Source organism: Cricetulus griseus, chromosome 4 (genome assembly GCF_003668045.3).
Source record: "Cricetulus griseus strain 17A/GY chromosome 4, alternate assembly CriGri-PICRH-1.0, whole genome shotgun sequence".
Classification (NCBI taxonomy): domain Eukaryota; kingdom Metazoa; phylum Chordata; class Mammalia; order Rodentia; family Cricetidae; genus Cricetulus; species Cricetulus griseus.
Genome location: NC_048597.1, coordinates 103273127 through 103288117, shown reverse-complemented (window position 1 = coordinate 103288117; position 14991 = coordinate 103273127). Strand labels below are relative to the sequence as shown.

General features: G+C 47.9%; 2 protein-coding genes across 2 annotated transcripts; one reads left to right on the top strand and one right to left on the bottom strand.

The window, feature by feature from the left end:
- Positions 1-26: 26 nt before the first annotated feature.
- Diablo (diablo IAP-binding mitochondrial protein) lies at positions 27-11474 on the top strand. The gene is made up of 6 exons (XM_027413993.2): positions 27-177; positions 934-1060; positions 5128-5259; positions 7142-7252; positions 7371-7467; positions 10684-11474. The coding sequence occupies exons 1-6, from the start codon at positions 80-82 to the stop codon at positions 10878-10880; spliced, it is 762 nt and encodes a 253-aa protein (XP_027269794.1). The 5' UTR covers positions 27-79; the 3' UTR covers positions 10881-11474.
- On the bottom strand, positions 11222-14799 carry B3gnt4 (UDP-GlcNAc:betaGal beta-1,3-N-acetylglucosaminyltransferase 4). Its single transcript, XM_027413991.2, has 2 exons — positions 14719-14799; positions 11222-12794 (listed from the first exon to the last, which is right to left on the bottom strand). The coding sequence occupies exon 2, from the start codon at positions 12782-12784 to the stop codon at positions 11732-11734; it is 1053 nt and encodes a 350-aa protein (XP_027269792.1). The 5' UTR covers positions 12785-12794; positions 14719-14799; the 3' UTR covers positions 11222-11731.
- Between the last annotated feature and the right edge of the window lie 192 nt (positions 14800-14991).

The window sequence follows — 14991 nt, the reverse complement described above, 5'->3', positions numbered from 1 at the left end:
CAATTGCGTCCTCTCGTGGGGGCGTGGCCACGAGGCCCGGGGCTCCCTGGAGCCCGCTGCGCTCGCCCTTCTACTCGCTATGCTGCGTCACTTCCGGCGTGTGCGTCCGGCGTCCGTCCGCCGCGGGATGGCGGCTCTGAGAAGTTGGATGTCCCGGAGCGTAGCCTCCCTTTTCAGGTACGGCAGTGGCAGCAGAGGGCGGGAAGCGGCGAGAGGAGCCGGGTCCGCAGTGCCGGCCAGCGTCGGCCCCAGGCCGCGGACCGCCGCGTCCCGCCTCCCTCCGAAGTTTGAGGTGGGCGCCGCCTCCGTCCCCCGTCCCCCGTCCCCCATCACAGGCTCCCGAAAGCGGGTCCTCCAAGCCCGGCTGCCTTTGTGGGACCGTTGAGTCTCCAGTCAGCTTAAGGCCCCCGAGGGCGCCGAGGGACAGACGGGCCATGGCGTTGGCTGCGGGCCCGGGCTGGCAGCGCGCTGTTAGCACACGTCTCGGGAAACTCGGGCCCCCGACGCCCGTGGTGCTCTGCGGCTGCTGGCCCCCGCGCCTTGCCAACAGGGATCATTAGAGACACCGTGAACTCAGGACCCGGGTCCAAAGCTAAATCCTGCGGGCCGGAGACTTTTATCTTGGCGTCAGGTTGCTAAGCAGCTCTGAGGCAACTTTTCAACTTCTCCACCTAGTGGAAAGCGCCCGCGCACATTGGCTGGTTGCTCTCGCTGGCCTGGAGCTTAGATCGCTTGCTTCTGATTCCCGAGTGCTGAGATTAAAGGCTCGCCACCACCTCTCCCTGTTTCTGGGATTTAACAGGCCACCCTGTGGTTTCTTCTCTGAGACGACCTCTGCCACCTCCTTGTTTAGTTTCCTGCTTGGTCCAATTCCTGCAGACCCAAGAGCCCTTGACAGATTTGTGATTTTTAAAATTTGATCTATGTTTCCAGGTATGGACAGCGTGTCCCGGTCGTGGCTAATTCTAAGAAACGCTGTTTCTCAGCATTGATAAGACCATGGCACAAAACGATGATGGCTGGATTCGGCATGACCCTGTGTGCAGTTCCTATTGCACAGGTAAGGGACGGTCATGTGACTTTTCCCGTTCTTCATAGAAGCCGCCATAGTTGCACAAGTGTCACCTCCCATGATGCTGTGCACTGTACTGTACCAGCATCTTCTCAAGAGTTGATTTTCATGGTCTCATGTTGTGGAAACAGCACTGTTACCGCTCATCGCCCCTCCCCCATCACCCCCAAATTAGGGAACCAGTGAAACTGAGCGCCAGTTGAGCTGGGAAGTAGACTTTTATTTTGTGCCAAACATAGAAGTTGAAGATAAACTTTGCAAATGAATTTCTCAGCCTTTGGCGGTTCGGAGGTTAAAAATATATTTCAAAGGAACTGAAGGGGGGGTGGTAGGCTAAAATGGGGGTGGGGAGTAGTCATGTTTTTCTGAGAATGGTGGCTATTTCCTGGGAATTCATTTTTGTTTTGTTTGCTTGTTTTGTTTTTCCAGACAGGATTTCTCTATGTAGCCCAGGCTGTCTGTCCTTGAACTAGTTTTGTACTCAAGGCTGGCCTTGAACTCAGATCAGCCTGTCTTGCCCTCCAGAGTGCTGGGATTAAAGGCATGCACCTGGCTCGTTTTCTTTCTCTCTCTCTCTCTCTCTCTCTCTCTCTGGTTTTTTGAGACAGGGTTTCTCTGTGGCTTTTAAGATTTATCTTTTTAGTGTACATTGGAGCTTTTGCTTGCATTTATATGAGGGTGTCAGATTTCCTGGAACTGGAGTTAGAGACAGCTTTGAGCTGCCATGTTTGTTGCTAGGAATTGAACCTGAGTCCTTTGGAAGAGCAGCCAGTGCTCTTAACCACTGAGCTGAGCTGTCTCTCCAGCCCCTTGGTTGTTGTTTGGTTGGTTTTTGTTTGTTTATTTGTTTGTTTACTTTTCACTGAGGTAATCCTCAACTGTCCTGGCACTGGAGAGTGTATCAATTGACTCTCTTGGAACTATCAAGAAGTTAGAGGTTGGTTGGCTGTCACAGGCCACCATTTTATATCCCACCAGTAGACTAACTTACTGAGGAACTTGTATAGGCATCCCGTCTTCAAAGATAAGATTAGGAGTTCGAGGATAAGATTAGTAGTGGAGAGAGGCACTGTTTAATTGGTGAGGCTAGAGAGTTAGCCAGGAATCAAGTTCCGGTCACCTAGTCAATACTAGGGGTAAACAGTTGCATAATGGATAGAATGAGATAAAAGAATATGACAGTCTGTTGGCAGAAGTCTGTCATTCAGCACAACTTTACTGAAGGACTCTTTTGTGCCATACACTGACTATCATAAAATATATATTCTGGTGAGAAAATATGCAAATATAAGTTGAGTGTGGTGGTATATTCCTGTAATCCCAACACTGGGAAGGCTAAGGCAGGCAAATCAAAGCTTGAGGTTAGGTTGGGTTTGTTGCATCTTGAGATTTCTCAAAAAGGCACACCAAAGAAAAAATACAAAGCGCGCTGCCATGGTGGCACATGCCTTTAATCCCAGAGGCAGCCTGGTCCAGACTGCCAGACCTACACAGAAAAACCCTGTTTGAAAAAACCAAACAAGAAAGAAAAGTCATCTGGTGATGTAATCTGAAGGAAAGAGGGTACAGTGGGATGGGACGCTTCGTGTAAGTGTGCTTCGAGAAAGCTACCCTGGGCAATGTGAGACTGTGCCCTGGAAATGACCTAAAGAAGGGAGAAGCCGGCAGCAGAAGGAGGGATTGCAGGCAAAAGCCTAGAAACTGAATTTGTGTGGTGTGCAGAAAAGCAAGGTGGGCTGAGTGGAACGAGGAACTAACTGTTTAATAGGTGAGGCCACCGAGGTGACCAGGGATCAGACACTGTGACCTGATTTTTGTGGGTCACTAAGACTTTGGATTTTATTCTGAAGAGACCACAAAGGATTTGTTCTGGGAATATTACGATGTTGAGTAGGTTTTAAGGTTATTATTAGTTAGGCTGATAGGCAGCAGAGGAGTGAGGGAGATGAATTGTCCATTTGCTGGGGCAGAGGAATGGGTCTCCATAAGAAGAAAGTTATAGCATGTCAGTGAGAACCCAGTGGAGCTATCAGTGAGCAGATGATATGAAAATAATTTTTTAAAATTACTGGATATGTGAAGGAGAAGATGGTTTATGGAGAAGACCTGGATAAGAAACCAGCAAACTCAAGTCAACAAAATATCCCTGATATTTTATATCCACTTATTACAAGCACTTTTTTTTTTTTTCCCCCAAGACGGGGGTTTCTCTGTGTAGCTTTGGAGCCTATCCTGACACTCACTCTGGAGCCCAGGCTGGCCTTGAATTCACAAAGATCCGCCTGCCTCTACCTTCCGAGTGCTGGGATTAAAGACATGCGCCACCAACACCCAGCTTGTTACAAGCACTTTTAACATCTGAGGCTTGTGCCAGTCTATCTCATTGTACCCCATCTATCGCATTTCAACTGTCATCTCTGCCTGCTGATGAACCTTAGCTCTAAAATGTTCACTTAACATCAGTCATCCTGATGACAAAACCGCCCCCTTATTTTTAATAATTTTTATTTTATTTGCATTGGTGTTTTCCCTGCATATATGTCTGTGTGAGGCTGTCAAATCTTGGAGTTATAGACAGTTGTTAGCTGCCATGTTGGTGCTGGGAATTGAACCCTAGTCTTCTGGAAGAGCAGTTGGTGCTCTTAATCATTGAGCTGTCTCTCCAGCCCAAAACAGCCCTTTTACAATTATATTTTTGTGTGATGGGTGAAGATATCAGGACAGATGCAGGAGCTGGTTCCGGTGGTTGAACAAGTAGTCTGGCTCAGCAGCCGGTGCCTCCTTCACAACTGAATTGTCTTGCCAGCCTGAAACATTCTTTTTCTCTGAGAATTGTGGGGTTTGTCCTTCTCTGTTTATACACTGCTTTCTGAGTCCCAGGTACTAGTCAGTTCTGGGCCACAGGACTAGAGCTTCTGTACCACTCTCCTGCAGTGTCAGTCTGCCCTTGCAAACTCCGTGATGTGACCCCATTATGTGCTACAGACAGCTAAAGTGCTTGCGCCCCTGGCCCATAACACCTTCATTTCTCTCATGCCAACTGGGCTTTGACTTTGGGGTTCATTTCCTTCCAAGGACCTTAACCATTTTAGTCTTAGCTTCTTGAGGACCAAGTCACATCCCTTTAAAGGCTTTCTCAGTTCCCAGTCAACTGTCCTTCTCTTTCTGACTACTGTAAGTGTATGTTTTGATGTTTGATGATCTGTGTGGCACTGTATTGGGTCAGCAGAACATAAGAGTACAGGCTTTGGAGAGAGTTTGCTTTGAGGTTTAACTATATAATTGATTTCTAGGGAAAGTTTCATGGCTGTTCTGTGTGTGAATTTAATCATCTGTAAAAGGTAGAGATGTCCACACCAGAAATGAATGAAAACACATTGTAAAGTTAGGGTTGTTATACTCAGGGTTTCAAGATGCTATGTCAGAGTTTGAGGTGTGTATGAAATATAGATATGGCATTCTTGATTTATTCACGTATTAAAAACCATTTCATAGTCATGCTGCTTCTAACAGTTATTCTGGAGTTTTACACTCCACCCAGCAAAACCAACACAGTAAGTAGACCACAGAACAGTGGTTTTGATACAGCGAGGTCTCTGTCAGAAGGAAAAAAGGTTATTTGGGTGATGAGTCACATCGGGTTTTTAGTTGGAGTGACCAAATCCCATAATTCTGATTTTCAGTATAATAGCTGAGGTTATAGTGAGTGGGTCTTCCCCTGCCCAGATCACCCCACATCTACTGTTAGACTCAGCTCAGTTCACATGAGATATCTGAAGTCTTTGCTAGTAACACCTCGACACAGGATTGGTCGACTCTGCCACGGCTCCCTTGACACTCAGTTCTCTAGGTGAGTGAGCGTGGAAAGGAACCTTACCCTGTAGTTATATCCCTATGCTGTCTTAAATCACCAAACAGAAAGCCTAAAAAGTTACCCCAAGGAAGAAGGCGGCCGGAGCTCCACCTGCACAAAGTGCAGGGGATCTTCTGAGACCTGGAACTCCTCATCTTAAGCTTTATTCAGGTTGGAAATTGAGTGACTGTTTGTCTTTCAGAAATCGGAGCCTCAATCTCTTAGTAACGAAGCATTAATGAGGAGGGCTGTGTCTTTGGTGACAGATAGCACCTCCACCTTTCTGTCCCAAACCACATATGCTCTGATGGAAGCAATCACTGAGTATACAAAGGTATGTGTCCTTTTGCGCATGTTTTTCCCCATGTAATGAGATGGAATCCAGAGGTTTATGGTGCCAGGCAAGTACTCTAAAGAGCTACAGTCTGCACTCCCCTCTTAACTGTGGCTCACAAACATATCAGGTCTAATAGCCGTGTTTGTATTTTATTGGAACTTGGCCAGGTTTATGTATGTGTTGCTAGAGTTTCAGTAGCTTTAGCAGAAGTCAAAAGGCTCTTGACCCTCAAATATTTACAGTCTGGCCATTTAAGAAAATGTTGCTAAGGGCTGGGTTTTTGTAGTAGCTCTTTATAGAGTGCTTGCCTTGGTTTTATTCTTAACAACATGGTGGTGCACACCCATAATCCCACCCCTTGGGAGGTAGAGGCAGGAGGATGTGAAGGTTAAGGCAGATAGCCTAGTACATAAAACAGCTCATCTGGGGGCTGGAGAGATGGCTCAGTGGTTAAGAGCACTGGCTGCTCTTCCAGAGGTCCTGAGTTCAATTCCCAGCAACCACATGATGGCTCACAACCATCCATTATGAGATCTGGTGCCCTCTTCTGGTGTGCAGATATATATGGAAGCAGAATGTTGTATACATAATAAATAAAATATTTAAAAAAAAAAAAAACAGCTCATCTGCTTCAATAGGTTTCAAGAGGTCTGTGATCATACAATCACCAGAGCAGTCAGCATGCAGTGGTTCCTGGCTCCAGTCCCTAGCTACTCTGGAAATTGTGGAGCCATCGTGGGCAGCCTTACCAAGCAAGACACTGTCTTAAAGTCTCTTATGCATTTCTTTTTCTTTGCATATCTGTCTAGATGGCAAACAAAATTTTTTAGTTTTGTTTTTGTTTTTGTTTTTTTCCCGAGACAGGGTTTCTCAGTGTAGCTTTGGAGTCTATCCTGGCACTCTCTCTGGAGACCAGGCTGACCTCGAACTCTTAGAGATCCGGCTGCCTCTGCCTCCAGAGTGCTGGGATTAAAGGCGTGCGCCACCAACGCCCGGCTAATTTTTTAGTTTTGTGTATGTGACAGGGTTCACAGTGTAGCTCTGGAACTCACTATGTAGACCATGCTGGTCTTGAACTCAAAGATTCTGTTACTAATTTTTTAAAAAGGCAGGCTGCATGTTATCTTAGCACTCAGGAGACAGAGGTAGGCAGATCTCTGAATTCTAGACCAGCCTAGTTGACACAGTGAGAGCCTGTCTCAAGAAAAAAACTGATGTCCTGGATGATGGCTCTACATCTTACACTGGTACAACTCGGATGAAAAGTTGAGTTACTGTAATGAGGTTTTTATTATGGGTATGAGTAGGAGTGCATGCTGGTGCCCAGGGAAGCAGTGACTGGTTATGAGTCAACCGCCCCTTCCTCCTTCTCATATAAATGTCTGCAGCAGGAAAATAGGGCTGCTCACTTATTCAGTTCTGATGACTATGTCAAGGGCTGATCTTGGCCTAGCACTGGCTAAGGAAAGGGATCCCCACAAGATCCTTTTTTTTTTTTTTTTTAAATGTGCATTAGTGTTTGGCCTTTGTGTGTCTGTGGGAGGGCGTTGGATCCCTTAGAACTATAGTTTCAGACAGTTGAAGGCTGCCCTGTGGGTGCTGGGAATTGAACTAGGGTCCTCTGGAAGAACAGTCAGTACTCTTACCACTGAGCCATCTCTCCAGCCCCAATCCTTGTACATTTGAGATAGTCTCAATATGTAGCTCAGGCTGGTCTTGAACTTGGAATCCTCCTGCTACATCTTCCTGAAGAGTGTTGAGATTACATGTATGCACTAACACCTCAGGACTTGTGAAGGTTTTCTGAAGGTGTGACTGTCTAGTCCTTCCAGTGTACCTCACTTACTTTATACCCTCATTATTTATTCTGTGTTTGTAGGCTGTTTATACGTTAGTGTCACTGTATCGACAATACACAAGTTTACTTGGAAAAATGAATTCACAGGAGGAAGATGAAGTGTGGCAGGTGATTATAGGAGCCAGAGTTGAGGTGAGCAGACTTGTCAGCGATTTCCATATAATGGTCTTCATATGGTGTCTAAACTGTTATCTTGAGGGCAACTGTGTTAACCCTTCATGGTGTCTGGAGCTCTTTTCTGCACTTATAGATGACGTCAAAGCAGCAGGAATACATGAAGCTGGAAACCACTTGGATGACTGCAGTTAGCCTGTCAGAGATGGCTGCAGAGGCTGCCTATCAGACTGGTAGTAAAGGATTGGCTTTTTGTTGTTTACTTTTAATTTAGATGTTAAATGATGTCTTTAGATGAGACTGTCTAATTGGTGGTACAAATATCTTTTAGAGCAGTGGTTCTCAACCTTCCTAATGCTGTGACCTTTAATCCAGTGCATCATGTTATGGTGATGCCAAACATAAATTTTCATTGTTACTTCATAAATTTAATTCTTTCCTGTTATGAATTATAGTGTAAATACTTGACATGCAAGATATCTGATATGTGACACCCCACCCCATTCCACTGCACCCACCCCCACCAAGGATTTTGAGGTTTTCCCCATTTCTATGTTATTTTGAGACATGGTCTCATTATATAGCCTTGGCTAGCCTCAGGCTCACTATATGTAGAAGAGGCTGGTGTCAGCCTCCCCAGTGGCAGGCCAAGCTGCCACGTGAAGCTTTAACGTTTTATCTGCACTTACAGAAGTCAGGCTGCAAGTGTCAAGAAAGTAACTAGTAGAAATAGCTTTAAGGGTTTCATCTTTACAGAGGAGGACATGAGGTCATAAGTGTATAGGAACTCTTAAAAAGAAACCAGAGAGATGAAACCAGTACAGCATTCTCTGCTAGGGCTCAGTGCTGGCACTTACTTCATAGGCACTTTTGGGTCTTGAAGTTCCTTTAACACTCCCACTCTGAAGACACCAGGTTACAATTAGAAAGTGAACAAATTGAGCCTTTGCTTCATACTTTGTATACAAATGTTAGTGCTGGCTATGGTGGTTCATGCCTATAATCCTAGCACTTAAGAGGATGTCTTAATCTGAGACTAGTCTGGGCTACAAAGTAAGGCTTGTCTCAAAAAAAAAAAAAAAAAATACAGGTTAACATATTGGAAATGAGGAGCCTTGGAGCTAGGGGCCAGAGCACTGTCCTCTTATTACTGCCCTACACAGGAAATTTAGGTGTTTTTCTTTTCTGTACCAAGGTGTGATTTGACTGTCGGTGTCTAAGAGAAATGATCAATGTTCAACATCTGATCCAGTTCCAAACCAGACGTATACTTTTTCTCACATCAGGGCATCAGATTGAGGCTTTACAGCATTAACTCCTAAAAATGATTTTTATTTTGAGGGGAATGTTGAGAACAGGGTCTCTTACTCTGCAGCCCAAGCCAGCCTTAGGCTTTCGATGATCTCCTGCCTCAGACTCCCAAGGGTTTGGACTGTAGGCTTGAACCTCCATTCCCAGCAGGTTTTAATTTTTTGGAAAGTCAGTGCTACATAATCGTATTTATACTATAGTGGAGAAGAAAGAGCACACTTAAAACTTCAGAAACAAGAGTGTGAGAGCACGGTTGTAGGAGGGAGTGGCTCACCAGATGTGGCGGGCACTTCTGAGGAAGCTAAGAACTGCAACAGGGGCTCCCAGGAATTACCACCACTCACCTGTTGGGAGCACTACTGGAAAAGAATCTCTGTTCAGAAATGTTAAACTGTGAGCCAAAACTTTTTTCAGAGAAAAAGCCTGTAAGGTACTAGAAAGAAGAACTAGAACCAGCAGTAGTAGTTGATTTACCCTGCAAAGGTAGGTACAAGCTAACAGATAGTAGACTGAAGTTTTACATTTGACTAAACAGACTTTTCCGCCTGCTTATAGTCAAGTTTGAAAGAAGAAACTTACTTTTCTAAAACCTGGAAATTGACTGTGGGGAAATGAAAGCATGCAAAGCTTTTTGAGAAGTAACAGGGACTGGTTTCACACACTGCAGAAAGACTTGGGAAGAGGGGACAGAGAAAACATGTCAGATTGAATTGAGGCAGAAAATGACATATAGCCTGTTAGAAAGTACAGACAGGCAGTGGTGGTGACACACGCCTTTAATACCAGCACTGGGGAGGCAGAGGCAGGCGGATCTCTGCGAGTTTGAGACCAGCCTGGTCTACAGAGTGAGTGCTAGGACAGCCAGGGCTACACAGAGAGACCTTAACAGGGTATGCCAGAAAAATAATTCTAGAACCAGGAAGATGGCTCAACAGGTTAAGGCACTTTGCCATCAAATCTAATGATCTGAGTTCAATTTCTAGAACCCACATAGTAAAAAGAGGATTCTGAAGAGTTGTCCTCTGACCTTGACCTGTAACACTTTGGTATGGCACAGGTGCTCCCACATTCTAAACAGAAGCACACCTGAAATAATATAGCACAGAAATATGGAAATTATGAAAAGAAAAACTGAAAATTCAGAAGCTAGTTATAGAAGCTAACAGTGGTATCAGAGAGGGAACTGAAGAACAGAACAAGGCAAAATCAGACATGATTACAAGTGAAATGGAAGTTGGCCTCTGTCTTTTTTTTTTTTTTTTTTTTTTTGAAATAGGGTTTCTGTGTATCCCTGGCAGTTCTGGAACTCACTCTATAGATCAGACTGGCCTCGAACTCAGAGATCACCTACCTCTGCCTCATGGGTGCTGGGAGCTGTGCGCCCCCAAGCCCAGCTGAGGACTTGATTTCTTAACACCTCAGAAAAGCAAAAGCGTGGCTCTTCAGAATCTCAAGCTCTAGGGGGCAGGAGAGAGAGATGACTTAGTGGTTAAGAGTGCTTGCTGCTCTTCCAGAGGACCCACGTCCACAGGGATTTGATGCCCTCTTCTGGTCTCCACAGGTACCTCATACATGTAGCATCCACTCACATAGTAAATCAAAATTATTTAAAAAACAATCCCAAACTAAGGAGGAGAAATAGAAAGTATATAGAATCTGAGAACAAGTCCTTAAATACAGAAATAGCTAAACACACACAACAGTATTCAAATGTAATACCCACCTGAGTATGGTGGTGCAGCTTAGGGGTGAAACAGAAAAACTCAAGGCCAGCCTCGGCTGTATTGGGAAGGCCTGCTTTTTGTCTGTTTTAATTTGGTGCGTGTGTTTGTAGGTATATGTGTATGTAGGGCCCATAGAGTCTAGAATAGGGCATCAGATCTCCTGGAGCTCAAATTGCAGGTGGTTGTGAGCCACCCAACATGGGGTTCTCTCAATCTGGGGTCCTGTGGAGCAGCAGGTGCCCACTGAGTCATCTCCCCAGCATCCAATACCCCATCTCTTGAAAAGCAGTAAGATGTAGAACTGGACTCAGAGAAGCAAGATACAGGGAAGGTAACCTCATGAGGAACAAGCTGCAGTCTCAGCTTTCATGTCTGACTTCTCTGTGCTCAATGCACTGTTCCTTCTCTTGACAGGAGCCGATCAGGCCTCTATAACCGCCAGGAATCACATCCAGCTGGTGAAGTCACAGGTGCAGGAGGTGCGCCAGCTCTCCCAGAAAGCAGAAACCAAGCTGGCTGAAACACAGACACAAGAGTTGCACCAGAAAATGCAGGAAGCGGGTGAAGAGAGGGCTGACCAGGAAGAGGATGCCTACCTGCGTGAAGATTGAGGGCTTGAGCCCACTGCCCTCTCTACCCAATCAGTGGGGAAAGCAGGTGATGGCCTCCACCTAGTGTCACCCCAACTCTTAGGAGACAACAGGTTCTGCCCTTGCCAGTCAGACCAGAAGCCTTTTGTGAGCTGTGCCTGTTCTTTCTGGTCTCAGTCTTTATGGGCCTGGTTCTTAGCCCTTGAGCGTGATTCATTGAACACTGTCCCACTCGGCTCCTCTCTTGCCTATCTTTTTACCTCATACCCAAAGCATTTCACCAACCTGGGCCAGAAGAGAAGGGGCCTTTTCTGCCGTACCCTCAAGTTCAATAGCTGTTTAGCTACAGTTTTTAATATTACTCATATTTTCAAGTATAATTTAATGTTTGCTCCAAAGAAGGGAGCCTGGTTTGTAAGATTTGTGTTGATAATGTCCTTTGTCCCTGTGAGCACAGCTCAGTTAAGGAGTTTCTCAGATCAGAGCATGACAGTGTTCACCTGTGGTGTCCCCCACAGGGCCTTCTCCAACTCATGCTTCTTATTCCTTCCTTCGAGTTTCTGTGTCCAAAAGAAGAGAAGTTTGGTGTTTGCATTAAAAACGAAAAGAAAAGTCTTTGGGGTTCTCATGCAATGTTTTTTCTTCACTGCCTAAATGGTGGGAGTCGTAAGGGCCCTGGGCCTTCCTGGGAGCATACACTCCCATTCAGCACACACTGGGTAAGTTTGCCAGGTTTCAGCACTTTTAATCGAATAAGGTTGGTGGTATTATAAAAATGAAGAGTGTTTCCTACTGACCAGCAAGGACCTGCTCTCATTCTGTGATAGGAAATCGCTGTCACTAAAAGCTGTTGCCCAACCTATCCCTCAGGGCTAGGGTTTAGGGGTAGCTGCACACTTGAGCCTCTCATCTGTCACCAGTGCCCACATGGTCCACATCTCCAGGGGGCTTAGACGATGTACCAGCAAGAGCCCTCTGTACAGGCAAGGATCCCGTGGGTTCAGGGGCTTTTGGATTCCAAATGTCTTGAAGCCAGCATGGTGTGTGGGGGTCACCCCCAGCTTTTTCAGGCACATTCCCACAAAAACATCATCGATAGGGAAGAGTTCTACCTCTTCCATGGCTGTGTGAAGACGCCTCACAGTAGTCTGGGACATAACATAGCCTCCTCCTCCTGCATAAGGTGGATAGTGGTGGGCCCTGTACATGGAGAAGGGGATGAAGTATTTGACTTTGTTGTTCCTGTTAGGCTGGGCCTGGTGGATGACATCCCCCACTAAGAGGTCCTGGGCAGGATCCCAACCCTCCAGGAACTCAAGCACGTTGGGAACATGGATGAAGACGTCATCGTCTCCCTTTAGTATGAAGTGGGCCTGTGTGCAGGCAGCTGCCATCCAGCGCTGCACATGCAGCTCCTTCAGTGTCAGGTTGAAGAAATCCTCAGCAAAGTCCCACTGTAGGATGTCATTGAACTGCCAACTCTCATAGGCCAGCAGCTGGGCTGGGGGCACAGGTCCTGCTACCCCCAGGAGGAACACCAGTTTCAGCTGCCGGCCCCTAGTCCAGCTCCCAGCCCGGCCCCAAGTGCTTCTAATGGCTGCACGCTGCTCAATATGGCCAGGCTGTGACTTGATGACCAGGAGCAGGAAGGTGTCCCTGGCACACACAGAAGGCTCCAGCAAGATCGAGAAGCTTCGGCAGTGTCGATAGGTTAAGAAGAGGCGATGGCGGCTGGGCAGGGACAGGGAGGTGTTAGCAATTGCTAGGTTGGGTAAGCACTGGCTGGGCTGGGGCCCTGGCAGCACCCCTAAGTGTTGGTGGGCCTTGGAGCTCCCTGCTGGTGTGTGTTCCTTCAGAAAGAGCAGGCAGCTGAGCAGTAGGGCCACAAGGCTGCACAACAGCACACAGCTCAACCTGTGCGACATAGTTGAGGCCCTGTGGGGAGAGAGCACCTGAGCTAGGCTCACATAGCCATGTTTCAGGAGCAAAGTGAGTTGCCTACAACCTCTCAGCTAAGTCCTTGCCCAACTCTGGGACCTGTGTCTTGGTTTTTTTAATCATTTTGAGTAGTCTAGCATAGCCTTGAACTAGTGGCAAATCTATTACCTCAGCTTCTCAAAGTAGGCATGAACTACTTTGCACAGGTCCTCCCTGGAGGAAAGATTAAAAACACCTGCCTTCTGCCATCCTCTTGGCAGGGCTCAGCAGCCAACATTTCCCTCCCATGTGGCTTGTAGCTGTCATAAAGCTGAGATGTATAAACAGGGAAATTTAGAGAAAATGGCATGGCTTTAGTCTTGAGTCACGTGCATCATAAGCATGAAACCTAACATTCTGAGCTTTGTAGACTCATAACTAGTGAACCAAAGACTGGGGTCAGCTTGGCCTCTGACAGGTTCTGTATTGAGTTTCTGGGTGGTATAGCCCCAGCGACACCAGAGTCCCAGGTCTCTTGGGGAAGGGAACTTCACGACAGGGCAAAAGGCAGTGATGGTTCACAGAACAAAAATCACATGAGAGGAGGTTGGGGGAGGGGAGGGGCTCATCCAAGGAACCACAGCTTGGACTATATACCACTGTCTCTGAGGAGCCTGCCCAAGGCCTGCGGTAATACAGTCACCCTTAGTTTCTCCTGCCGTTTGTTCCCTCCAGATGTGGCCCAAGGCAGGATTCTCGTGCCCAAAATAACCTCAAACCTGCTGTATAGCCACAGATGTGCTGGGATCACAAGCAGGTTATGTGGTGTCAGGGAGCAAGCATGCTACCCAAGCACAACTGAGCCACACCCCCAGCCCCAATACAAGTTCTCCTTGCCGCCCTCCCCTGGAGCGTGGAGCCACAGCCACAGCCAGCTCCACACCTACACATGGGGTACATACAGAGTCCCAGGTGTGGCGGCCAAATGTCTGAATACACAATGCCGCATCTCTTTTCCGTCCTTCAGTTCAAAATGGTCTTATCTGGGTCAGCCTCGTTCCCTGTTGTCCCTAGAGATGTTCAGAGCATCTCTTCTAGCATCTCTAGTGTTAGCCAAGCATCTAAGGAACACCCTCACAGGCATGAGGTAGACCAGATAATGCTAAGGATGAAGTGACTGAGGAAAGGTTGCAAGACCTCCGGACATTTGAGCGTGTGCATGAAGCAAGGGAGCAAAAAGTGACACTCTGAGAGAACAGCCAAGCTCCGCGCTGAGTAGGAGCCAGGCAGACAAATCTGAAGACGAGGAAAGCATGTGGGGGTTGGCGTGAGGCTCATTAGAGGAAACTGGGAATGCCCCAAAAGGCTGAGGAGCAACACCTGAGGGTGTAGCACAAGATTAAATATGTACCTATGGTTGTAATGTCATTCTTGCCGTGGTTTAGGTAACAGGATGTGAAAGACCTGGGGGGCAGGAGGGAACTAAGGCTGTTAGAAAGCTCTCAGGCTGCAAAGCGGAGCGATGCGGGACCGCGGGGCCATGAGAGACATGGATCGCAGGTGTGGGAGGTCCGCAGCCGTCCGCGCTGCTCACTGAGGAGAACTCTGGCTTGTCCTGTGACCTGGTAGCCCTCCCACACCGCAGAACCCAACACCCACCCAAAGTCCCTGAAAAGCCCACGTCCCTGTCCGAACCTCCGTCCCGCAAGGACAGATCCTCCCACCGTACTGCGCGCCCTCGCCCTGGGGGTGTCGCCAGCCTCAGGCTCCGGGGAAGTGCGCCCCGGTCACTCAGCTCCTTTCGTTCAGCCAGAATCTACGCGGCTGCGGTCGCCGGGGACTCGAGACGGAGGGGCAAAACTCAGGGTGCGGGCCCTGTCCCTCCCGGCACAGGGATCCGGGCGCCGCAGGCCGCGCGAACTCTCCCCACTCCCGGACCTACCTGAGCTCCCGTGGGGACCGCGCACCTGCACAGGCTGCTGCTTAACGCCGGGCGCGCTAGGAAACCCAGCTCGGCCGGCCCTCGGGGGCGGGAGGGCGGAGCTGCGGGAGGGGAGGGGCGGTGGGCGGAGGCGGGGCTCCCGAAGGCCCAACAAAGAGCCTTTTCGGGGCGGGACTTCGGGAACCGGAGCCACGTGGAAGGGCGGGATTCCAGGTAGGGGTGGGGCTTCAGGCTCCGCCCCGCCCTGCTCTCTGTTCCGGGCTGCCGCCCCCA

What these genes read in the sequence shown, in the direction of transcription:
- Diablo (XM_027413993.2), top strand. Translation starts at nt 80, where the DNA reads ATGCTGCGTCACTTCCGGCGTGTGCGTCCGGCGTCCGTCCGCCGCGGG. An exon ending in AGCGTAGCCTCCCTTTTCAG is followed by an intron (nt 178 to 933) that starts GTACGGCAGTGG and finishes CTATGTTTCCAG; the next exon opens with GTATGGACAGCGTGTCCCGG. An exon ending in TTATAGGAGCCAGAGTTGAG is followed by an intron (nt 7,253 to 7,370) that starts GTGAGCAGACTT and finishes CTGCACTTATAG; the next exon opens with ATGACGTCAAAGCAGCAGGA.
- B3gnt4 (XM_027413991.2), bottom strand. Translation starts at nt 12,784, where the DNA reads ATGTCGCACAGGTTGAGCTGTGTGCTGTTGTGCAGCCTTGTGGCCCTA.